Here is a 24399-nt window from a genome sequence, read left to right on the forward strand (position 1 = left end):
CGAGGTGTGCGTGTGGCAGGGCCCGAGCGTGGCAGGGAGAGGCCCGGAGCGACCTTGGCAGGGGGAGCACGGGGCCTGGTGGGCCTGAAGCTGCCCCTGGGCCAGGTTTCAGGCCAGCGCCTGAGGCAGGGAGATGCAGTGGGGGAAGGAGGATAGAGAGCTGCTGGAGAGGCGGCCTTGGGGCCAGCAAAGGCCACTTGCAGAAACTCACAGCCAGGGCAAAGACACCCGTTTCGTCCCCATCGGAGGTGCAGATGCTGTACTCTGGCCAGCTCCCCAGCACATCCAGGAGGATCAGCTGCGCCAGCTCCACAGTCCTGGCTGAGCCCATGATGGTCTTCCACATGGTGATGGCAGCTCTGTGGGGTTAGAGCTGTGTCTCAGGGGGGGTCTCAGAGACAGCAGTGGGGGCAGCTGAGCCGGCTGCCATTTCTGCCTCTGCCCACTGCCCCCCAGGCAGCAGCAGCCAGACAGCCCAGCCCTGTGGGGACAGAGCCCTGAGAGGCGGCAAGGGAGCATGGCAGCAGGCTCAGAGGCTGACATGGCAGGGCTGGGAAAGGGAGCAGCCAGAGGGCCCTGGAACTCTCTGTTGCTCCAACACCTGGGGCAGGCTGTGCAGGGTGATGGGCTGGAGAGGCCTGAGCCCTATGGGCAGGTGGGCCCCATACCTGTCACAGGACGGGGCCACACGCAGGAGCGTGATGACTGCGTCATTTGGCTGTGCTTCGGTGAGATCCAGCAGGGTCTTGTCCAGCCTGTGCTCAGCAGAATCATTGGCCATGAGCCACTGGTGGATGTAGTTCACCATGGCAGGCACCTGGGGAAGGCACGGGGAGACTTGGAAAGCTGCCAGAAGGAGCAATGTTCCCAGCTTCCCCAGAGGGGTTCCACCTTCCCACCCCACTGCCATGTGGCCTGAAAGACTCACAGCCAGCGGCATGCGTGGATCGGGAGGCCAAGCAATTGCTGGGAGGATCAAAGCCTGGCCACAGGCTGCTTACTTGCTTTGGAGTGTAAAAATCTTCCTCTACAAGCATACACAGCAGGGCAGCACCGGTCTTGCTTAGGAAGATGGGCGAGTATGGTCTGAGGCCTACGCCCGTGGCGATGGTTTCTTCCTCCTCAGTTCTCTTGAGGAAGTTGCAAACAAACTGTCGGAGAAGGGCAAGAAGCCGAGGATGTTGCATGGAGTGCTGCACACACGGTGCTGGGCTGAGCAGGGACAGCAGGCCCAGCCCAGGTGGGGGTGGCTGCAGGTACCTGCGCTGTTCTGCGGAAGCGGCCACGGCTGGACTCCTGCTCTTGTGTGCGCTCCAGGGCTGCATCTGGCAAAGAGCGAGCGCAGCCAGAGATGAGGGGCTGAGAGGGAGGCCGGAGAACACGGCCCAGCCCTGCGATCCGCAGGCCGAGAGAGCTCCGGGATGCCCCAGGGGATGGAGCACGGCCACTGCGGGGTGTCTGCCCGGCCCCTCTTCCGTCCTGTCTGTGGGCATGTCCCCAGGGGATAGCATGGCAACGCACAGCACGGCATGGGGTCCAAGCTGGCAGCAGGCACCAGTCCTGTGGCCCAGCTCTGCCACTCACCCTCCTGTGGTGGCTGCAATGGCACCACCTCTTCAGTCTGCTGTGCCGGGGCAGCTCCAGGGCCTTCTTCCTCCTCCTCCACCCAGGCCAGCTCAGGCACTGCTGGGTGTCTCTGCTCCATGTCTCTGCCTGGATTTGTGGCTATTTGCAGGACAGTTGCCTTGGAAAAGCTCCAAGGCACCAAGTCCTGCAGTGGTACCTGGAAGGCACCTTCAAGTAAGAAGCCTCAGGAAGGCTACAGGACAGCAAGTCCTGCACTCGGTCTCAAGGGCCCCTGCCCTGTCAGGACAGGGGACTCCTGACAAGGACTATGATATGGCCTCAAAGGCACCTGCAGAAGAGAAGCCTCAGGGAGACCACGGGTCAGCAAGTCCTGTGGTCTGGCCTCGAGCTCAGCTGCAGGAACAAGACTTCAGAAAAGCTCCGGGTGGGACGCGAACAGGCACGCTGTGCGGGGGCTCCTCACGGCACCGCTCTGTCCCGTCCTGTCCCGTTGCGTGCTCTGAGCACTGTGGCGTGCTCTTGTCACCTCCAGCTCCTATGTCACCCCGTGTCACAAAGGGCCTTTGGACACCCGTTCCGTGTCACAGTGACTGTGCGGCACCGTGTCACCAAGGGCCCTTGCACACACTGCCGCCTGCCCTGGGGCCACGCCCAGCCCACCCAAAGTGGCCCAGTTTGGAAGGAATGGCTGGCCCCAGGAGTCTAAGCAAGGCCGACAGGATCTTTAAGAAGGGCTCAGAGCATCAGCAAACGCTGCCATGCTCTGTGGGCTCAGGGCAGCAGAAGGAGCCCCCAGGGCTGCCGACACAGCCGTTCTGGGAAGGGCACGAGGCCTTGCAGGGAAGCTGGCACGGCCTCCTTGGGACACGTCGTCCCGGCTGGTGGCCATCCTAAAGCTGCCGGTGTGACACGCACAAGGAACGTGTGGGCCCGGGCACGAATGCTGCTCTGAGGCCTGGGGCCCAGGGAGCGCTGACATCAGCAGGTGTGGCAGAGTCCCCGGCCAAGCAGACCTGCCACCCCCTGAGCCCTGGCAGCACTGGTGCCTGTCTCCTGCCCCAGAGACCTGTGCCCCCGGGGGGCTTCTGTGCCAGAAGGAGCCAAAGGCCACGTGCCTTGGGGGCTGTGCCTCTTTCCTGCAGGGGCTGATGGCAGGAGCACCTGGAGCAACTGCTGGCACACTTGGTCTCTGTCAGATGATGTTGCTCCATCCTGAAATGAATTTTTCTCATGGAAGGCATTGGCAGTAGCACCAGAGCACCATCCATTGCTGAGTTTCGCAGGGCAATTAGAATGCAAAGTTAACAGTCTGAAATTTCCTTGTGCTTTTCTCACTCTCTTTCCCACATTCTGGAAAAAATGGCATCTGCCCAGCCTCTGCATTTCTCAGCTTCAGTTGCTGCATGTCTTGCTCTGGCAGCTCATGTCCAAACAAAACTGTGTCCCTGCTGAGCACTGCAATGAGCGGCCACAAAGTGGCAAGTTCCCCAGTGAAGATCAAGGCAGAGACGTGGAAGTGCGGAGGATAAGGACAAGTCTGGGAGGAGAAGCTCTTCTGTGTCTCTGATGATGGTGCCCACACCCTGAAGCAGCAGCCAAGAGAAGCGCTGGAAGCAGACGGGCGCAGTTTTGGGCAGCACAATATCAAAAGTTATGAAACCATTAGCCAGAATGCAAAGGAGGACTGCAAGGATGGAGTGTGGCCTGGAGGGGAAGCCATCCAGGTGCAGCTGAGGCCACTTTGTTCAGCCTGGAGGAGAGTAAAGGGCGTCATTGTGGTCTTCAACATCCTCCTGAGGGGAATCAGAGGGGCTGCTGCAGCTCTCGTCACTGTTGGGACCAGTGACAGGACTGGAGAAAAGGGCAGGGAGCTGGGACAGGGCAGGTTTCATTTCCGTATCAGATCAAGGTTTTTCACCCAGAGCACGGTCGGGCACGGGGACAGGTTCCCCATTGACGCAGCCCAGCGGAGCCCGGGCTGGCTCTTGGGAAAACTGCGGCGCTGCGCCAGGAGTGGGGAACGGCCAAGGCTTGGGTCCTGCCCGCGGCTGACCCTGGTGAGCCACTGCTCAGTGGTTCAGGATGCACTAACAGCAGCACAGAGCAGGCTAAAGAGAAGGAGGAGGCTCCTTGATTGTGAGGTTCCACAGGCCAAGGCTTATTCCAAGGGAAGGATTCAGCAGCAAAGAGCCGCCAGCACTTCTGTGCACGGGATTTTATCGGGGTACAACTCAGGGGGTGGATACAAACAATTGAGCAATAAGGAATCTGCAGGGGAGGAGCGAGGGGATTCCATCAGTTGCTTGGGACTAATTAGGACAGATGGGAAGAGAGGGTAGGTCACATGCGCCAGCGGGGCTTCCAGCAATAGAGGAATTCCAAAGGGGTGGTGCAGTCAGGGATTGGTCCAAGGCAAAAGTGACAGGGAAGGTTCAGGAATAAAGAGCTGGATTATCTTGAGAGGCAGGGAAGGAGCTGGAACAAAGAGTGGGGAATGGCATGAGGGAGACAGCTTTGAGGGAGGGCAGAACCTAGGGGTAAACCAACTTGGGGAAAATACTGGGTACATGAAAACAAACCATTCTACGATAACTGATAAATAAACACGAACTGGAACACCCCAGGGAAATGGTCACAGCACCAAGCCCGTCTGTGTTTGAGAAGTGTTCAAACAACATTGAGCAGTCACGCAAGCTTTTAGACACTACATCAAAAGTAGAAAGTGTACGATAGTCAAGAGAGGGAAGAAGAAAAAGAGCTCCCTGCAGCCATGGTGGCAGCTCTGGATTGGCACCAGGGAGAGGACGGATGTAGGCGCGGTTGAAGCAGAGGCAGGGGCGAAAATAGCAGAGGCAGAGGAGGTTCAAAGCAGCCACAGACCAAGCTGGGGCCAAATCAATGTGCATCATGTAATAAATCAGGACACTGGAAATAGGACCAGTGCCCAGAGTAAGCAGACAAAGTACACAAAACTCTTGCAGCCACTCTAGATGATAAGAAATGACCAAGACTGACCACAGGGCTCCAAGGGTCTGGGCAGCAGCCAGTGGCTGTGGCTGTGGGCACAGAACCTTACGCTGTCAAAGAGTGGCAGGAGCACCTCAGCCAGCTGCAGGGCGATGGGGGTGGCTATTGGAGCACTATTATCCAGGAGCAAATATCTGAGTAGAAGAATGCTCATCCTGAGCATATCGCCGTCATTTTCCTCCAGGAGCTCCACAAGACTTTCAGTCAGGCTCCGCATTTTTTCAGCCTGTGCGGAACACGACTTTGTGAAAGGCCGCCCTGCTGCCGCAGGGCCCAGAGGCCAAAGGCCTGTCCCGAAGCACTGGGGCAGCTGAAGCGGGAAGCAGGAGAGATGGGAACAGCTGCCCCAGCGGCGGAAGCCCAGACAATGCCAAGTGACGGCGTTGCCCAGCCCCACGCTGCCTGCACAGCTTCAGCCACTGCCCCCTTCTCACCATCAAGAGATTCTTGCCCAGCACTACGAGGCCTCGGAGTGCCAAGTAACGCCTTGTGAAGGTCCGCCCAAAAATGAACAGGTGACGAATGATTTTTGGGTGTAAAAATAACCAACAAAAGGCACAGGGGTTTTGCAGTAACAAATCAACAAGGTGCAATTTTATTTATTATAACCACAGCTAAATATGCGTTTGGTTAAGGGATTGGGGAGGAGATGGGTAAGACAAGGAGAAAAGGGAGGAAAGAATGTCAGGGAATGGGGTAGAGCTACCAAAACGTGATATCTTCAGGGTCCTGCCGCATAAAACTCGATTGTAAACATCTTGGGGTGTACTCAAAGGACAGTCGGACCGAACCCCAATATACATACTGTTCTTGGTTGGGGGAAGGGTGGCTGAAATTAAGTTTCCATGGAGGGGAGAAGTCCATTGTTTTCATGGCCGAATGCTCACAGGTACGTTAGGTTTTTCCCCCTCCCTGAGTTGGGAGGGAGTACAGTCCCAGTCTCTGGAAGGAGGTTTCCAGGGGGGTGCCATGGGGGTGCCAATAGGGTGCCAGAGGGGTTCTTGGTTCCTTGATGAGGGGATTCGCATCTCGGTTGGTCCATCATGGTGGTTGAAGACAGGCAAGAGGGGTCTTCTCATGGAGCGGGGGGGAGCCACTCCAGAGCTCAGTCCAGCCAGGTCAGGAGTTTGGAAGAAAGTCCAGTTCAATTTTCCGGAAAAGGGCAGCATGCTTCCTTCGAGTACAGCATGGCATGTTCTGCAAACATCACTTGTGAACACAGTAGATAAGCAGGAGACTTTCTTTCCTAACTGGCTCAGCAGCTTTAACCCTTCGGTAGTCTTTTCTCATGACAATTGTGAGGCAAAAATTGAAGGATTTTCGGATGGACTTCTACACGACCCCGTGACTCACGATTGTCTTGAGGAATCTTCATCAGCAGAGCTCTAGAGTGTCTTTGAAACTCGTTGCACGTCGGTAGCATAACCCCGGAAAAGTAGGGATGACAGGGGAGAGGGGATAAAAGGGGAAGAGAAGGAAAAGAAAGAAGGAAAAAGGGAACCAACAAACATAAACATAATGAATATTGATCATCATAACAACTTCACACGTGGTTATTTGTTACAACAATTTCAAAAAAATTTGAATAATTTTAACAATTTTAAAAAATATTAATCAATTAAAACAATATCATTTGTTTAACAATTTCAAAATGATTAAGACAAATCACAAATAATCAAAACAACAAACAAATCATAATATAATCGTCGTCTTTTAAAATTATTTTCTAAAAATTAAAGTAACTTTCTGTAAATCATACTTGATATTTAAGAAGTTGTTCTAAGGCACATATGCTTGATTCATAACTGTCTCGTATCAAGTGTTTTGGGGACATCTATTGTATCGAGTACATCAGCTAAGCGGTGTGCATTGACTACAGTTGACAGTCTCTTAAGCTTTTTCCTCATTCTCCAATTCAAAATGAATAGGGCTGCTGGCAAGATAAAGCCAAGTGTAACTAGGATCAAAAGAACAACAACTGGATGGCACACACTGTTCAGAACACCTGTGGCAGTAGGAGACCACCCAAAGAGAGTGTCCCACCACCTATGCTCAGCATCTTGTTTTACCCTCTCCATAACCCGGTGTATTTGTCTCACGTTGTGATGAACAGTCACCAGGGTCTTCTGTCTGCTCTCCTTGATTTTTTCGAGGATGTCAATCAGGTTCTGATGGAGCAATAGTTGTCTCCCAAGGGTGAGGTTCATTCCGATAGGAGTGGGCATCAGCTTCTGGATCAGTGTATAGTTGGATTGCAGTAGGTGGTGAGAAGTAACTGGAGCTTCATAAGAGAAATCGCGTCCTACTATCTTAGTAAAGTTACAAGCACAAAAATTTGAATGATTCTTTGCATCTACCACAACATCTTCTACAAAGACAGAATCACATGTTGTTCTAAAGCATGCACAGCCATTGCCTATGTATATAAGAACTGTCTGGGTATCCTCATGTGGACGAATCTCGAAATGACAGATGTTCTGCTCTGTGTCCAAACAGATATCCTGAGCTACAATTGCATTGCTTTCACAGATAAACCCTTGCTGTTCTCGGACAATACAAGTTTCCAGATTAACAGTTTGCCATTTGTCATCAACCTGACGGGCCCATCCCCTATGTTCAGTAGGATAGAGAACAGCTCCGTCATGGTTTAATCCTAATGCAATAACAGGGAAGACCAAATGTACAGAGGCATTGTGTATGGTTAGGACAAAAGCAGTGGCTGTGTTTGAAATCGGGTCATAGGTAAAGTTCACCAGGTTCCACCAGGATTGGAATTCTCTTTCAAATTCAGTGGCACTGTCCCAGATTATTTTCCGAATTTCTGTGGGGACGGTGCCTTCCTCGCCCTCTCTTATAATTGCAGCGGAGACAGATTGCATCCACAATTGTGCCTGGATACAGCTGAGGGCTAAGGAAACATTGTTCTGTGTAGCACTAAGTGCATCAATTACCAATTTGTGATCATCCACATTCACTCTTTCCCAATTTGGCAAAATGTTTGACAGCAGCCACTGGTGCGTCCCCAAGGCTGACAGAGATGACCTCAGTGGTTGCTGCAATCTGGTCAGGTCTCTAGTTGTAGCAGCCAATTTGTTCATTAGTACTTCAGAGTCAATGCTATTCAGAATTCCCAATCCTGTACCCACAACACCGGTCACATCCCTTGGTGTTCCCTTAAAAGAGCTTCGTTTCCGAAGCCAAGTGGTCCAGCCTTCAAAAGAGGTTTGCAGGGATGGAGAACAGGCTGGTTCAATATCTGAAACATTGTTCTGCATTAGCAATTTGACCTGTTTGAGAGACCATGCCGGATTGAACAATATTTGTTGTTGGCCAGTTTTCCTGATCACATAAGGTCCAATCTCGAAAATTATTGGGATGAGTGTGACCGGGGGTATGGGTGAAGTGGTAACAGTGGCGACAGTGGGAGCAGTGGTTTCAACATTAATTACAAATTTAAAAGAAAGGCCTTGAATATCCTTGGCCCAGAGACAAATTACCTCTGTAGTGCCGGTTAATGTGAAACTGTACCAGCAATCCCGTACGCTTGGGTGCGTGCAGATTTGCTGCTGTTCGTTTTCCCGATCTGTGGAAACACTGATTGACCTTGCTTTGCTGTAATTAGACCCATTAACCATTTGGCACCCAACACTAATTTTTTCACCCACTATTCCTTGAACCTGCCAGGTTTTGCGTCTTTCTTATTCTTGTCTGGTGTACAACATATCCTCATGTGTAACTACTGTTAACAAGTTCAGACTCTTGACATCTCCCATAGATCCGGTGGATTGTAGGAAGGCTTGAGACCAGGGCCACTCGAAGGAGTTCCCTGCTGCTCCTGCCATTTGGGATGTGAAGTCAGAAAAAAGGCTCGCACTTAGGGTCTGAGAGAGTGTAATTACAGCACTCGGTGTGGGTTTTGGTACAGTGTTTATCTTAAATGTGTAAACCAAGCCTCTCAGTCCTAATGGACTAGCTGTGTCATTCTCCCAGCGACATGTCACATAAGTGGGTTTGGCCAAAGTAAAACTGTATTTTCACCTGTGGCCCTTTTAAAAGCATCAGCTTGTACTAACCCAGACACAATTTCCACTCCTACTAACACAAAATGTTTACCTCCTGATTTCTTAAAAGGACCAATATAATCTATCTGCCACGCATCCCACAAGCCTTTACCTTTACCTTTCCTCAAATGCAGAGGGTCATCCTCTAAAGGATGCCTTTCCAGTCGCTTGCGGCACTGTTCGCAGGCCGATATGCATGTTTTACACATTTCCCTGGTGACTGGCCAGCCGCGGGCGGGTGCTTCCTGGTACAGATCCTTGGCACCTGTGTGCTGCCTTTTTACATGTAACCATTCTAACAGTTGATTCCAATCCTCTGAAATAGTTTCTCTTTTAAGGGGGCTAAGCCTTGCTAGTTCATCACCTCTGTTGTTACATTCACCTGCTTGGTTTCCATCTGTTTGATGAGAAGCTACCCAACCAACCAGAAAGTTTCCTTTACTGGCGATTTCTAGGATTTCTTTCCACTTATCTTTCTGCCACACTGGGATTCTGTTAACTTCCCAGCCATTCTGTTGCCAGAAAGGGAGCCACTCAGTGCAGCCTTTGTATACCGCATATGAATCAGTATAGATGTAAACCGGAGAAGTGTTTTGTGCCTCACGCTGGAAAACACTCCAGAGGGCTATGAGTTCTCCTACCTGAGCGCTGCCCTCCCCTTCTGTGATAATCTTTTCACCAGATGAAATATGTAAGGCAGCCGCCTTGTATTTCCAAATTTTTCCTTCCCGCTTTGAGGAAGCATCTGTAAACCAACAGTTTGTTGCTATTTCAGGTGAGAATGGTGGTGCTATTTTTATTACAGAAGCCGGTTTGTCTTGGCTACTATCTAGGCTCTCAGTATTTTGTATTGCTAAGAATTTTGCAGCACCTTCTGTGACAGAAAAACTATTGCAGTAATACTCTATTTGAGCATACCATTTCCTTACTGATGACTTTTGGGCTGTGCCGTCAGGTGGAGGGGTCCCATTTGTGACAGCTTTAATTACCTTGAAGGGACCTCTCAAGATGATAGCTTGCTGCCGTGTGATTTTCTCTACTTCAATGAGAGCTAAGCTAACAACAAACAATCCTTTTTCCCAGGTAGTGTATCTTTTTTCAGCATCTTTAAAACCACGGGAAAAGAAGCTGACAGGCCTTGTTGGGCCTTCGGGACCTCGTTGCCAGATGTGTATTGATAGCCCTGAGGAGGCAAATCCCCATTCCACTTGGAAAGGGTCTTTAGGATGGATGGGCCCCAATGACTGATGTGCAGTGGCTTCAAAAATCAGTAACTGCAGTGCTTCCTCCTGAGAAGGAGTCCAATCCCATTTGATTCCTTTTCTCAGAAAATTGTAAAGGGGCCTAGCAATGATTGAAAAATCTGGGATGTGTTTCCTCCAGAATACTAACAGTCCTAAGGCTTGCTGGAGGTCTTTTTTGTTTTCAGGCATTTTCATCTGCTCAAGAGAAGTTAGAGTGTCAGGTGGGATGCATGTGCTGCCAGATCGCCACCAAATTCCCAGGAATTTCACTTCCTGAGAAGGCTTTTGGATTTTCTCTGAGGGGATCTTTAAATCAAGGTTCTCCAGATGAGAGATTATATTCTGCTGTAGATCCCCCACCTCTTTAATTTCCTCTCCTCCTACCAAAATGTCATCAATGTATTGGTACACAGCTACAGTGTCAGGTTTAGGTATTTTTTCTAATTCTTTTGCTAAAGCATGATGTGCTAGTGTTGGAGAGTGTTTGTATCCCTGAGGGAGTCTGGTGAATGTGTACTGTTGTCCCTCCCATGTGAATGCAAAGCGATCAATGTCCTCGGGCTGTATAGGTATCATGAAGAACATGTCTTTGACATCTATGGTTGCCATGATTGTGTGAGCTTTTTCTTGTATTGATGTTATCAGTTCAGCTAAATTTGGCACTGCTGCAGTCAGAAGGTCAGTGTTGGCATTCAGCCTACGGTAATCAATCGTAAGACTCCACTTCCCGTTAGGCTTTTGGACTGGCCACATGGGTGAATTGTATGGGGAGTGTGTGTTAATTATTATTCCTTGATCACACAATTCCTGAATAACTGGTTTGATGCCTTCTCTAGCTCCAGAAGGCAAGGGATACTGTTTCATATTGATTGTTTTACTGTAAGGCAGTGCGGGTGCGGTCTGAAGCAGTCTAATGTTAAGTGGCAGAGTGCCAAAAGACCACAGGAAACCTTCAGTGTCTTCCCACTGCCTTCCTGAGAGGACATCCATCCCTAGCAGATTATTCGGTATGTCCCCAATTACCATTTTGACTACCAATTGATTTTCTTCTCCAGGGAGTGTTACTTTGACTAAAGCAACGTTCATGGGTTCTATGGTTCCTAAAGCATTAAGAACGCAGCATTGCCTTTTTGTTGGAAGAACTCCACACTTCTGGGCATCTCTATGTGTTAGTGCAGAGATCTGGGCTCCCGTATCACCATACAGGTTACCAGAACTTTTTTGGGGCCCGTGATTGCTGTAATTAATATGTCTCCTGATTTATTTTTTGTGAGCACTCGTAAGTAAACCCAACCTCCACCCCTTTGCTCACCTGTAAGCAGTGGAGATATTCGTTTCCTGAAAGCTCTGTTGGTGAAGATTCACTGTTTGTGTTTTGGGGTATGGGCGGGTGGGCAGTTATGTTGCTTAGATTCTGTGAAAGAAGTTGCGAAAGAGTTACTTCCAGCTTACTGCCGGTTCTTTTCAGGAGACACGCAGCCAGGGTTTCACTGTCCAAGTTCTGTGAAAGAAGCTGAGAAAGAGTTAATTTTGGCTCACTGGTTGTGTTCTGAGGGAGAGGCTGAGCCGCAGCCTCACTGCCCAGATTCCGAGGGACAAACTGGGAAAGGGTTAACTTTTGTTCATTGCCTGTGTTCCGTGTGAAAGACTGTGATGTATTGTGTGTACTGAACTGTGTATTGGTAGGAGTGTTTGTTAGTTTCTGGTGAGGGAGGGGGATCAGGGCACTGTGCTGGGTATTTGATCTCCTAAAATTCCAGTTAGTTATGTTTTTCTGCAATTTTTCAAGTGGTAAACCATCCATTATGTCCTGGAGTACCCCTTTCTTTATTCCCAGCATCCACCAGCGTTGTCTGTTGGAAATCTGTTTTCCTGGTTCTGTGTTTTCAGTGTTAGGGGTTCCCATAAATCGGACACCTTTTGTTTTTTCTGATTTTTCTTCCAGGGTTTTTACAGGCCCATACTGTCTGCAATAGTTTATTAAATCAACTGCTACCTCACCCCATGTCCAAGTCTTGCGGTTACTGTTAGATGTGTCAGATGGTGTTGTGGGAGCCTGTGTTGGTGTGTAGGGTGAAGGTGCAGTGTCAGTAGACTCAGACTGATCAGTGGAGTTGTTAAGAAGTCTTTCTAGTCTATCTATTGGGCTTAAAGCCATAACTGTTTTTTGAATAGTGATTGCTGTTGATTTCAATGTTTCTGGAAGCCCACGAATTAAAGGGGTCATAATTTCAGGCTTCACAGGGAGTTGCATCGGAGATTCAAAACCAGGAATTAATTTTTTCTCATGAATCATTTGCAAACATGCAGCTTTTTGTACACTTTCTAGGATTTGGTCAGGGATAGTTGCAATTGCTAGGGGATCACCCCTTTCCAAGGGATTTATTGCCCCAGCCCAATAGGCTGCACGTTGTATTAGAGACCAGGCATCACGCTTATCTCCTGTTGTAAGGAAAACACCATGTCCCCAGTAACCACTGGCCTCTTGTTCAGTTAACTTAATCTGGTCTTCGCCAGTGAGGGACACACAGAACACATATTCCGTTTCTGATTCGTGGGGGAGGCGACCAAATTCCTTTTTCAATTTAGCTGATTTGGTAGCGCTTAATGGTGTTTGTTTGGTTTTTATGTGGGGATCCGGGTCTTCATTATTAATATAATTATATTCAATCTTAATAAAAGGTCTCAAATGAGGACAACAATTTTCCCCACAATTTTTAGCTGTTTCAGATTCTTTGTAAGAATAGTTTGGTTTTGCTGCCTCAAGTTCTTAGTATGGATAAATTTTTTTAATGCAAGGTGTTACTTTTTCTTCCTCTTCTGTAGAGGAGTTGATTTTGTGTATGGTTTTGATGTGTTCTTCCCTAAGGGCAGCTCTCAGCATGTAAATTTCATTTCTGTCCTCATTTAACTGTTTTTGCAAAATTTCAACTAAATTTTGAAGAGAATCTATAATTACCATTTCCTCAGTTCTCCGTTTACAGCGGTTTTCTATGGCTGCAGTGAGACATGCTCCAAGAACTAGCAAAGAATGAGCAAAGAATGTTTTTATTTTTACCCATTTTGAATTTTGATTCATGTTGCAGAGAACATATTCTATCAATGACATTTTCCAAATTAAACCAATTGTTCTCTGCCCAAGTTTCTCCGCCAGATGACAGTTTGGCATTGTGTTTAGCAAGCAACGAGTAAAAGTCAGCTTTTGCTTTAGGGTTGAGATTTTCATTCATTTTGTGTGAAGGGACTAGGACTATACCAGGGAGCTGATTTGCAAACTCAAGTTACACAATCATACAGACTTTTATTCCACTCTGTCTCCCTAGATAGCTGAAGAAAACAAATCTGTCTGGAAGGCACTGTTTTAATTGCTTCAGTTTATCCCTTCCTATCCAGACAGTCCAAACACACACTCACACACACACACAAATGTTTTCTTTGTGAGGGGACCAGAAACCTAGAACAGGGAAAAAGCCACTCAGCCTTCCCTGGGCCGCCCCTCGCTCCCTGTGTAAGTGAAGGGACAATATCTGTCTAAAAGGCACAGCTTAATTACTTCAAGTCTGCCCCTTCCCTTTTAGACAGTCCAGGTACACAAAAATACAGCAGTAAAAAACAGTAACAGGTTCAAATTCAGCTCAAATACAACAGTAACAGGTTCAGATTCAACTCAAATACAACAACAACAGTATCAATACCAATATCAATATCAGTAACAGCATCAATATCAGGACTGGGAGGAGTATCAGTGTCGGTGTCCGTGCCGGTAGGATCAGTAACAGAAGTGACAGTAACAATTTTCCCCTTCTTTTGCACCAAAGAATCTTTTGTGTCAATTCCGGAGCCTGTGTGCTCAATAGAGGGTAAGATTTGGCTTTGGCGTGTGCAGTCTGTGAGAGGTTACAGACTACACAGTACCTGCAAAATCTCACTGGCTACAAGTATCCCATCCTCGTCGCCAATTTATGTGAAGGTCCGCCCAAAATGAACGGGTGTCGAATGATTTTTTGGTGCAAAAAATAACCAACAAAGGCACAGGGGTTTTGCAGTAACAAATCAACAAAATGCAATTTTATTGATGATAACCACAGCTGAATATGCGTTTGGTTAGGGAATCTGGGGAAGAGAAGGGTAGGACAAGGGGCAAAGGGAGGAAAGAAGGTTAGGGAAGTGGTATAGCTACCAAAATGTGATGTCTTCCGGGTCCCGCTGCCGAAACTCGCTGGTGCACGCTTTGGGGAGATCTCAGAGGACAGCTGAAACCGAACCCCAAATATACTATTCTTGGTTGGGGGAAGGGTGGCCGAAATTAGGTTTCCATGGAGGGGAGAAGAATAGGAACAGGAGGAGGGGGAGAGGCTATTCCATTGTTTTCATGGCCGAATGTTCGCAGGTACGTTTACTCTGGGCAGGTTTTCCCCCTTCCCCGAGTTGGGAGGGGGTACAGTCCCAGTCTCTGGAAGGAGGTTGCCAGGGGGGGTGCCAATAGGGTGCCAGAGGGGTTCTTGGTTCCTTGATGAGGGGATTCGCATCCCTGTTTGTCCATCACGGTGGTTGAAGGCAGGCGAGAGGGGTCTTCTCATGGAGGGTGGGGGAGCGACCCCAGAGCTCAGTCCAGCCAGGTCAGGAGTTTGGAAGAAAGTCCAGTGCAATTGTCCAGAAAAGGGCAGCATGCTTCCTTCGAGTATAGCATGGCGTGTTCTGCAAACATCACTTGTGAACACACTGAATAAGCATGAGACTTTCTTTCCCAACTGGCTCAACAGTTTTTAACCTTTCAGTGGTCTTTTTCTCATGACAATTGTGAGGCAAAAATGAAGGATTTTCGCATGGACTTCCACGCCTGGACTGTGGTTTTTCTTTTTCTTTGGAGCTGTTTAAATCTGCTCTGTACTGAACAGCCAGAACACCACCGGCACCTCGCACCTCTGGACCACCTGGCTAAGCCTGGGCCAGCATTTCCAGTGCTGGAGGGACTGGAAAGAGACTGATAAGAGACTGCTAAGAGACTGATAAAAGATTGATAAGACACTGAGTGCGCGGAGCTACAACCCAAGGAGGAACTTTCAGAGTTTGTCATATATTTTGGAGCAGCAAGAGGTTTTTTTGCTTAATATTGTTCAATTTTTGTGCTGGTAAATGCATTGCCTGTAAAGTAACATTTTTTTCCACGTTCTGCTCAGGAAATATTTTCCCAAACTGGCTGAGGGTGGGGCTGCTGAATCAGCATTCTAGAGGAAACTCCTTTTGGAGGGTTTCAACCAAATTTGCCCTAAACCAGGACAGGGTGGTAGAAAGAAGGGGGAACCCCAAGTGGCTGGATTGAGGGGAGGCTTGAGAGGGGGACCTTGGGACCCCAGAACCTCCCAGAATCCAAATGCAGGACCTGGAGATGGGGGATCCCTAGGACCCATGGGATCCCCACAAGCCCTGAGATGGGGGACCAACCATAACCCAAGAGGTATGAGACTGGAAATGGGAAACTCCTGGTAGCTTTTTTTTATTTACTCTTTATTTTGGGACATCAGGTGACTTATAGAAATGGATGTGGGTGGGAGGAATCCCCAACCAAAGGCATTCAAAGCTTGTTTTCCCCCAAACAACGATTTTCCCCAAACCTTCCCACTTAACATCCCCCCTGTCCTGCTCTGGGTGAGCTCAATCCCAAACCCTGATCCTGGTCTCAGTCTCACTCCACATTTAGACACACTTACAGTTCTGTATTTAATCTCATCCCAGTTTCACACTCGTCTATCCCAAGACCCAATCCCAACCCCAGCCCTAAAGCCAATCCCATGTCCAGCCTTAACCCCAATCCCAGCTCTAATCCAAATCTCTGCCCAAAATCCAACTCCAGCCCCAATTCCAGCCCCTTCCTAAATCCTCAGCCCCAAACCAAATCCCAGGTTCAGCCCTTCTGGGGGTTTGGGGGTGTCTCTGTCCCTCTGAGCCCGATGATGTTTGGGTGGGGTCACAGCAGGGCTGAGAGGGACAGAGACCCCCCCGGCCTCCCCAGGTGTGAGAAGGTCGGAGAGCCCTGAGCATCCTCAGCGGTGAGAGGGACACAGAGCCCCTGGTCCCCAGCCCAGCACAGGCATTGCCTGAGGCCAGAGGGATGGAGACCCCCCGAGCATCCCTCAGGGTGAGGGGACAGAGACCCCCGAGCATCCCCTGGGCTGAGAGGGACAGAGACTGCCCTGAGCACCCCCTGGCACCGGGTATGAGAGGGAGGGAGACCCTCCAGGCATTGTCTGGGATGAGAATGATGGAGAGCCCCTGGGGAATGGCCTGGGGTGACAGGGACAGGGAAAAACCCCCCCAAGAATCCCCTGGGCACCAGACAAAGTAATGTCGTTTCTTGTCAGAAATCAAAATTGACCGTAGATAAAATGCCTTGAATTTACTCTTCCCACAAGTCACTTGTGATGGAAAGGCAAACAAATCCCAAACATTAATAAACTGACAGTACAAGCAATTTTGTGACAAATCCAAATTCCATTGGTCCTGCACAGCTGCAGCTCAGCTACTGGCACATTCTAAAAAAAGAAAAGTGGAAAATAGGCCCAATACAGATTATAAAAAGGAAGGGGAAGCTATGTGTAGCTGTCACAAAGGTGACAGGGACAAAGAGAAAAATTATTCTAACATTTGGCAAAGTCCCCCAGCCTGTGAAACAGACCTCCCCTGGAGCAGGGTAAGTGTGACATTGTCCCCTGTGTGTGTGGCCTTTTCAGGGTGGGGGTTTTACAGCTGAGCCAGTTTGGGTAAGGGGGGTGGTGTTCACCCCCTGAGCAGGGATTAGGCCACTGTTTCAGGTTGCCATGCAAGATGTAACCAAATGCATGTTTTCAATCCCCATCTTCATCAACTCTTATAAACGGGTGGGGCAGTGTTCTTTATCTCTTCCATGACTCAGCCCTGATAACGCCCTCCAGGGGAGATATCTTCTGCTAATGGGCCATTGAGTGTCACTGCAGGACTGATAAAATTCCATCCTCCCATTGTGGGATGCTCCGCCCAAGGGGAGGATCCAAGCATTCCTACCTGGATAAAGGCTGAGACTTGCTACACCAGGAGCAGTTTGCCTACTGGATTGCTAGAGGACAAGAGCTCCATAACCACCACTGGACCTCCAGAGGAAGACCAGACCCTTCTACAGGATCACTGCTTCGACAGAATCACCTTCATCACTCCCACAGGACTGCACCACAATTTACTGGGACTGCAGCCACCACCCTGAACAACAGGGTGTCAGGTTATATCCTGACTCGATCAGTTTAAGGCAGTGTTTCTGTATCATTGCCTTGATCCTTATTTTGTTACTGAATTGGAATTCTGGCTTAGACTCTTCCCCAGGTTTGCCTTTAAATCAGTACAAAGCTCATTGTGCTCATCCCTTGTTTTCCTCCCTTGTTTTAGGAATATCCCATTCCTAAAACTTGGCCAGATGGCGGAAGACACCTCAAGGAAGATGAGGATGCCCCAGGACACCCAGGCAGGTGAGGAGGAAGTCAGTGCCCCTTTACCCCTCTCTCCTGCTCCATCTCCCAGCCCAGAAAATCCCCTCGCTGCAGGACATCCCTGCTGCCAACGTCATCCTGCTGGGGATGCACTGTGGGGATCTCCTTCCCCTTCCCTCTTGCACGGAGGGAAATCCCATCCTGTCCTTGTCCTTCCTCTACCAGAGAAGGAGCTGAGGATCAAGATCAGGGACAACAAATCCCCACAGCACAACCTCATGGAAGAGGCCGGTTTGAGTGTCTCCATGGGAAAAGAATCCAATGGGGAGGAAAAGCCCTGGAGATCCTCCATGAGGAGGAGGGGCTCCAAACCCAACCAAGGGTTCTCTGAGGAGGAAAGACCCACCTTGAGCCAGGAAGGTGGACAGAGCTTCAGCCAGAACTCGGAGCTGGTAGTCCATGGGCAGCTTCATGATGGGCAGAAGCCCCACAAGTGCTTGCAGTGTGGGAAGAGCTTCAGGCAGGGCAGCACCCTGATCAGCCACCAGAGGATCCACACTGGGGAATGGCCCTATGAGTGTGGGGAATGTGGGAAGGGCTTCAGCTCCAGCTCTGCCCTTGTCATACACCAACGCATCCACACTGGGGAGAGGCCCTACGAGTGTCCCCAGTGTCAGAAGAGGTTTCAGAGCAGCTCCAGTCTCCTCCGGCATAAGCGGATTCACACGGATGAGAGGCCCTTGCGCTGCCCTGAGTGTGGGAAGGGCTTCAAGCACAACTCCAACCTCATCAGGCACCGGCGCATCCACACTGGGGAGAGGGAGAGGCCCTACGAGTGTCCCCAGTGTGAGAAGAGGTTTCAGACCAGCTCCAGTCTCCTCCAGCACCAGCAGATTCACACCGATGAGAGGCCCTTCCGATGCCCTGACTGTGGAAAGGGCTTCAAGTGCAACTTCACCCTCATCACCCACCGGCGCATCCACACTGGGGAGAGGCCCTACGAGTGTCCCCAGTGTGGGAAAAGCTTCACCCAGATCTCTGTCTTAACCAGACACCAACGGAGGCACCTGTAAGGGAAGCTCGGCCAATGCCCCAATGCAGGAGGACTTTTGTGCACTGCCCCAGCTTCATCCATAGTTGGAGGATCCATGTTGGGAAGAGCCCTGGTGATCCATTTTTCCTTCTGATCCATGCTAGGAAGACACCTGTCCCTTTTCCTGCCTCTGCCAATGACATGATGTGGGATGGAAGAACATGAGGGTCTGGCAATGACTGTGTCATTACATTCACTCCCACCTCAGGACATTGCCAGGGACAGGAAAGGGACTCTCTCTCTCTCTCTCTCTCTCTCTCTCTGTCCCTGAGGAGAAGAGTGTGCTTTCCAGGCAGGAGGAAATACGCGGCCATGCAGACCCAGTAAGTTGTGTTTTAGTTTTCCCTGTAAACAGTTTTATTTATACACTCTGTTATCAATATTGTTTCTGGTACATTCGTTCCTTATCTCATTGTTGTTCCCAATAAATTGTTCTTATCCCAGCCTGGGACCTTTGCCTTTAGCGCTTTCCAGGGGAGGCGGGAGGGCAGCGAGGACAGCGCGGTTTTAGCGGGGGCAGGAAATTGGGGAATCCCATTCCTGAGCCCCGGCCCATGGAAACCGAGCATCCCAGCTGGTGCCAGCCCTGGTGGCCATGGCAACAGCCTTGGGAGCGGGTCCCTGGCTGGGGCTGTGGGAACCTCTTCCCTCTGGTGCCCAGGGACAGGAGTGGAGGGAATGGCTGCAGCTGAGTCGGGGCAGGCTCAGGTTGGATGTCAGGAAAAGGTTTTTGCCCAGAGGCTGCTGGGGCCCTGCCCAGGCTCCCCAGGGAAGGGTCCCAGCTCCAGGGCTCTCTGAGCTGCAGCAGCGTTTGGACAAGCCTGCCAGGCCCAGGCTGGCATTGTTGGGGTGTCCTGTGCAGGGCCAGCAGTTGAACTGGAGGATCCTGATGAGTCCCTCCCAGCTCAGCCAATTCTGTGGTTCTGGGATCCCATGAGCCTGGGGATGGGGCTGCCAGTGGTTGCCATGGAAGCGGGCTCTGGCTGCAGGCCTGAGCTTGTGTCCATGGCAACTACCCCTGGCATGGGGTATCCATGGAGCTGCCAAGGGAATGACCATAGCAACAGGGGGCTGGTGATGGTTGCCTGCTAAGGATCAGGTTTCTCACAGGCCCTCAGAGGGGTTCCTTAGGGTCTTTCCAAGAGTCTCCAGGCTGTTCCAGAGCTGGAATGTCCCAGGCACAGACAGGGGCTCCATGGAGACTTCCCAGGGCTTTCTGGGGATGGTAAAGAGCCCTGTGGTCAGAGGCAGTCTCAGCCATTCCGTGGTGACATCCCAGGAGACCTTGGGCTGCAAAGGCACCGGTCTGTCACAGGCACTCATGGGGGGCTCCACAGTGAAATCCCAGGAGTCCCCAGGCTGGCAAAGAGCCAGAATGTCCCAGACACTCACAGGGTTCCTGTCATGGGCAGATATATTTATATAAATATGTATTCTCTATTATGTTAATGATTAGACAAAACTGCCTTAATCAGAAATATTTATGCCAGGATGTAAGAGATGTAAAATATATTATGCAGAGCACTAGGAAATTATTTCAAAGCAACTGTTTTAAGCAAAACCTGTAAGTAAGCAGAGATTGATGTCGCTCCCCCAGACCAATAACCATGGGCAATTCCCTTTGGCTCAACCTGGAGCAGTGACCTTGAGGGTGTCCCCACTGCTGGGCGGAATCCCCACACCCCTCAAGAAGGGAAATGTCAGGAGATGCTGCCATTAAAATTTGGGACAGGGCTTTTCTTGTCTGAGGTGCTGCCCTGTCAGTCAGATGTGCCCAGGCTGGGCCAGCTTAGCAGCTCTGCAGAAGCTCTCAGTGGTGTCACTTGGTTGCTCCTTTCTCTGGGGATTTTTCCAGCTCTGCCACAGCTTCAGCTCCCTCTGAGGATGTTGAACTTTGGGATGGAGGAGTCAGGCTGGTGTCAGCATTATTCACCCCCAAAGCAGTGTGACTCCCCTCCTTCATTTCCCACTGGGGGCTTTGCAAACAGGGCCTTGCTGGAGTTGTTGGAGCCCATTGCAGGCAGAGCCTCCTGCTCCAGCAGGAACTGCCTCTCCTGTGCCATGAGCAGGGCAGGTCCCGCTGCAGGAAAAGCCCCAGACCAGCCCCAGCACAGGGAAGGGCTCAGGCACAAGGGCAGAGTGCCGTGCTGGGAGCTGTGCCAGGGAGAGCCTGAGGCACCAAAGGCACCTTGGCAGCAGCAGCTGCTTGCAGGCCATGGCCAGAAGCCTCCCTTGGCAGCCCGGCCTGGTGGCCACCACTGCAGAGCTGCTGCCTCAGGGCTCATTCCTGGCTGGGCTCTGAAAAGCCACTTCTGCTCCAGGAGCCTGACTGGGAAGCCATTTGCCTCAGCACCTTGGGGACAAGATATTAATGACAAAACTCTTCATGGCAGCAGAGCCAAGGCAGGGGCAGAGGAAAGGACAGGCCCAGGGGACAGGGCTGCCATGGTGGTGGCTGTGAGGTCACTGCCCGAGCAGCAGCCTGGCTGCCCTCAGCAGACATTCTGGCCAGAAGCCTTGTGAGGGCACCCAGCACATCAGAGAACCCACACTACAGGAATTCTGTCACTGGGGATTAGAGGGTTTCAATGGGCAAGGCTACACAAATCTCCTGCTCTTGGACAATTCCAGGGATGGGGAATCCACTTCTCTGGAAAAACAGTTGCAGTTTCCTGCCACTTTATTAATTGTAAAATATTTCCTCCTTCTAACAAATGTTAATTTGTCCCCATTCAGTTTAAAGATACTGACCCGTTTTCTGTCACTGTAGGATTTAGGAGAAAATAACTTCGAATGTTATTTTTCCCTTTTCACAGACCTTGGAGAGGACTCAAAAATCTCCCAGAATGGGGTTTGGAGGCCTCATCACAAAACCAGCAGGGAGAGTCTGTGGCCTCTGTGGTCAGTGGTGTAGAGACTGAGGACTGAAAGGGAATACCCTGGGAGGGATGGATGGGTGGTTTCAGAGAGGCTGGAGCTTTTCTTCATAGTAGGAATAAGCCTGAAGAAGACCTAATAGCACCAAGTGCAGCTTGGGAGGTCCAGACTGAACACCAGGAGAAGGGAATTTCCCTGACAGGGCAGGGCTGTGGTGCAGCACGTCCCCAGCAGGAGCCTGGAGCAGCCCAAGGCTCTGTAAGGGCAGGCAGAGACAGGCAGGAGGCAGAGCTGTCAGCAAAGGCAGGGCCCAGCCAGGTGGGGCAGCCGGGGATGCTGACAGCTTGCAGGGACAGAGGCGCAGGTTTTCTTAACAGCAGAGACACCTTTCCCTTGCTTGTCCCCACCTGTCATCATTGCCTCCAGTGTTCTGCTCTACCTGGAACCTGGGGACACTTTCTCAGTCCTGTCCCTCAGATGGATCTATTTAAAGTATGAGAAACTTCAGTGTTTCACCCTCTTTTTGAGTCTCTGAGAAGGTTTTTTGAGTACACTGTGAGGGACTGAGTCTGATGCAAAGAGCAGCAAAGCCCCAGAGGCTAATTAAAGTCCCTGTGCTGTGTCTGTGCTGCTGAGCTGGGCCGGGCTCCTGGCCCAGAGGCAGCTCCTTGCAAGGGCAGCGCTGCAGAGACACAGCTCTGGCCAGGAGCAGCTCCTGTGCACAGCCCAGCAGGGCTGGGATGCTGCCAGGGCCCCTCAGGGACACCAGCAGGGCACAGACAGAGCTCACAGCTGGCTCAGCACTGGCAGGGGCTGTGGCATGTCCCCGAGGGGGCTGTGTCACAGCAGCACCTCTGGGGCTGTGTCACAGAGGCACAGAGCAGCTGGGATGTCAGCAAGGGGCTGTGTGACAGCACAGAGTGGGCTGTGTGAGGTCACAGATTGGGCTGTGACATCACAGAGTTTGTTGTGTGAGGTCACTGAGCAGCTACAGCATCATAGAGGGGACTTTGTGACATCACAGAACAGGCTGTGACATCATGGCATGGCTGCATGACATCATAGAGCTGGCAGTGATGTCAAAGTATGTGCTGTGACCTTACAGAGTGTCAGTATGACATCACAGAGAGGGTTTTGTGACATCACTGAAGTGGGTTGTTACATCACAGAGCTGGCTGTGACATCATAGGGTAGGATGTGAGGCCATAGAGCAGCTCCTGACATCATAGAAGGTGGCTCTGTGACATCAGGGAGTGGGCTGTGACAACACTGGGTGGCTGTGTAACATCACAGAGCAGGCTGTGACATCACAGGAGAGATTGTGTAATCATAGAGTGACTTTCTGACATCACAGAGACTTCTGTGACATCACAGAGCAGCTGTATCACATCATAGCATGGTGTCTCAGAGTTGGCTCTGGGACATCACAGGGGCAGTGTGACATCACAGGGGTAGTGTGACATCACAGGGGCTGTGTGACATCAAAGGGATCTGTGTGACATCACAGTGGCAGTGTGACATCACAGGGGCGGTGTGACATCATGGGGGCTGTGTGACATCACAGGGGCAGTGTGACATCACAGGGGCAGTGTGACATCACGAGGTCTGTGTGACATCACAGGGGCACTGTGACATCACAGGGGCTGTGTGAGGTCCCTGGGGAGGTCACTCTGCCTCAGCCCCCCTCACAGTTCCCCCCAGAGCAGTCCAACCCTGCCCGTGCACAGCAGGGTCCCCTGTCCCCCCGGGTCCCCCCGGCCCCGCAGCCTCCCCCAGAGGATGTTCCACAAGATCGACCCCAGAGCCTGACACAGGGACGGGGGGCCGGGGTCCTGGGGGTGGCACAGTGGACAGGGACCCCCCGGCAGCGTCCCCGTGTCCCCCAGGGCCAGACCCTGGGCCAGGGCTCCTTCATCCTGCTACCAATGAGGCCTTGAGAGCGCTGAAAAGATCCCCAGCAAGGGAGCAGCAAAAACCAGACTGAATATTAAGGGACAGCAGCACAAAGTTCCTTGGCAAGAGTCACTCTGCTCCTGACTGGACACTTCAGGCATAACAAGGAAACAAAGCAGCAACAAAACCAAACAGAATCTAAACAATCAAACCAGAAATTTACTGAGAACTGGGGCTTTCATTCCTGAGGAAAAGAACTGTCCTTCTTATCTAGGTGCCCATGGCCAGAATTGGGATTTCACCTCCAGTATTCCCTATTGTGACAGAGTGGAGGAGTTTCTTGGCTCAAGAGATTTCATGTGTGGGGAGTGTTGCAGTGTGCTGCAATTTCCTGTTTTAAACTTCCCAGCCCCTTCCCAGGTGTGGCAATATCTCTCTTCCCTTTCCCCTTCCCCCTCACCCCCTGCTGGGCTGTCAATCAGTCTTAACATTCCAGCAAGGCCATCATGTGGTTGGTCAGGTTCAAAAGATGCCCCTGTGCCCAGAGGTCATTGGTCTGTCTCGGTGTCATCGTTCCCTGAGACCCTGCCCCTCTCACCTGGTTGGTGGCTTACCTGTCCCTTCCCTCCTCCCCCCCCCCGGAGCTTAAAAAGTCACTCAGGCCATGCGGTTGGGATTCTATTGGAGCTGTTACCTAAGATTCAGATGTCTGTGACCATGGAATAAACTCTTGATATTAACCCTCCAGCAGAATCTGTCTCCTTTTCCTCCTCACCTTAGCCTGAAGCCTTCTCACCTGAGGCAAACTGAGTTTCTACAAGCCGGGACTTGTTTCAGCGCTCAGCTGCACCATCCAGCCAGCCAAAAGTGTCTCTGAGGTGAAACACCACAGTTGCTGCCTTTGGCCCAGGAGCAGGGGTCAGACAAGCCCAGGCACAATCTACCTGGTAATATTGGATCTTATTCCAATAGGGGAGGAAGGGGCAGGTCCAGCCCTCCCCTGCCCTGGAACTCCAGCCCTGCCCTGCCCTGTAGCCCCAATCCCCCCAGAGCCTCTATCCCAGCCCAGCAGTGGCTGCCAGTCCCTGGCACAGCACAGGCAATGCTCCACAGTCACCTCTGCAGCCCCAGCCCAGCTCCTGAGGGACCAAATGAGCCAC

The 24399-nt window shown here is 50.9% G+C and overlaps 1 protein-coding gene and 1 pseudogene across 1 annotated transcript in view; one reads left to right on the top strand and one right to left on the bottom strand.

Annotated features, from left to right (window-relative positions):
- LOC134432814 (zinc finger protein ZFP2-like) overlaps positions 1-18437 on the top strand; it is a gene marked incomplete at both ends in the record, with an annotated part of 233545 nt that extends 215108 nt beyond the window's left edge. The window contains one exon of the mRNA XM_063181728.1: positions 17797-18437. Coding sequence (XP_063037798.1) covers positions 17797-18437 — 641 coding nt within the window. The remainder of the gene's footprint in view (positions 1-17796) is intronic.
- LOC134432737 (zinc finger protein 850-like) overlaps positions 1-24399 on the bottom strand; it is a 386927-nt pseudogene that overhangs the window by 220260 nt on the left and 142268 nt on the right.

This window comes from Melospiza melodia, assembly GCF_035770615.1.
Source record: "Melospiza melodia melodia isolate bMelMel2 chromosome 7 unlocalized genomic scaffold, bMelMel2.pri SUPER_7_unloc_1, whole genome shotgun sequence".
Taxonomy (NCBI): domain Eukaryota; kingdom Metazoa; phylum Chordata; class Aves; order Passeriformes; family Passerellidae; genus Melospiza; species Melospiza melodia.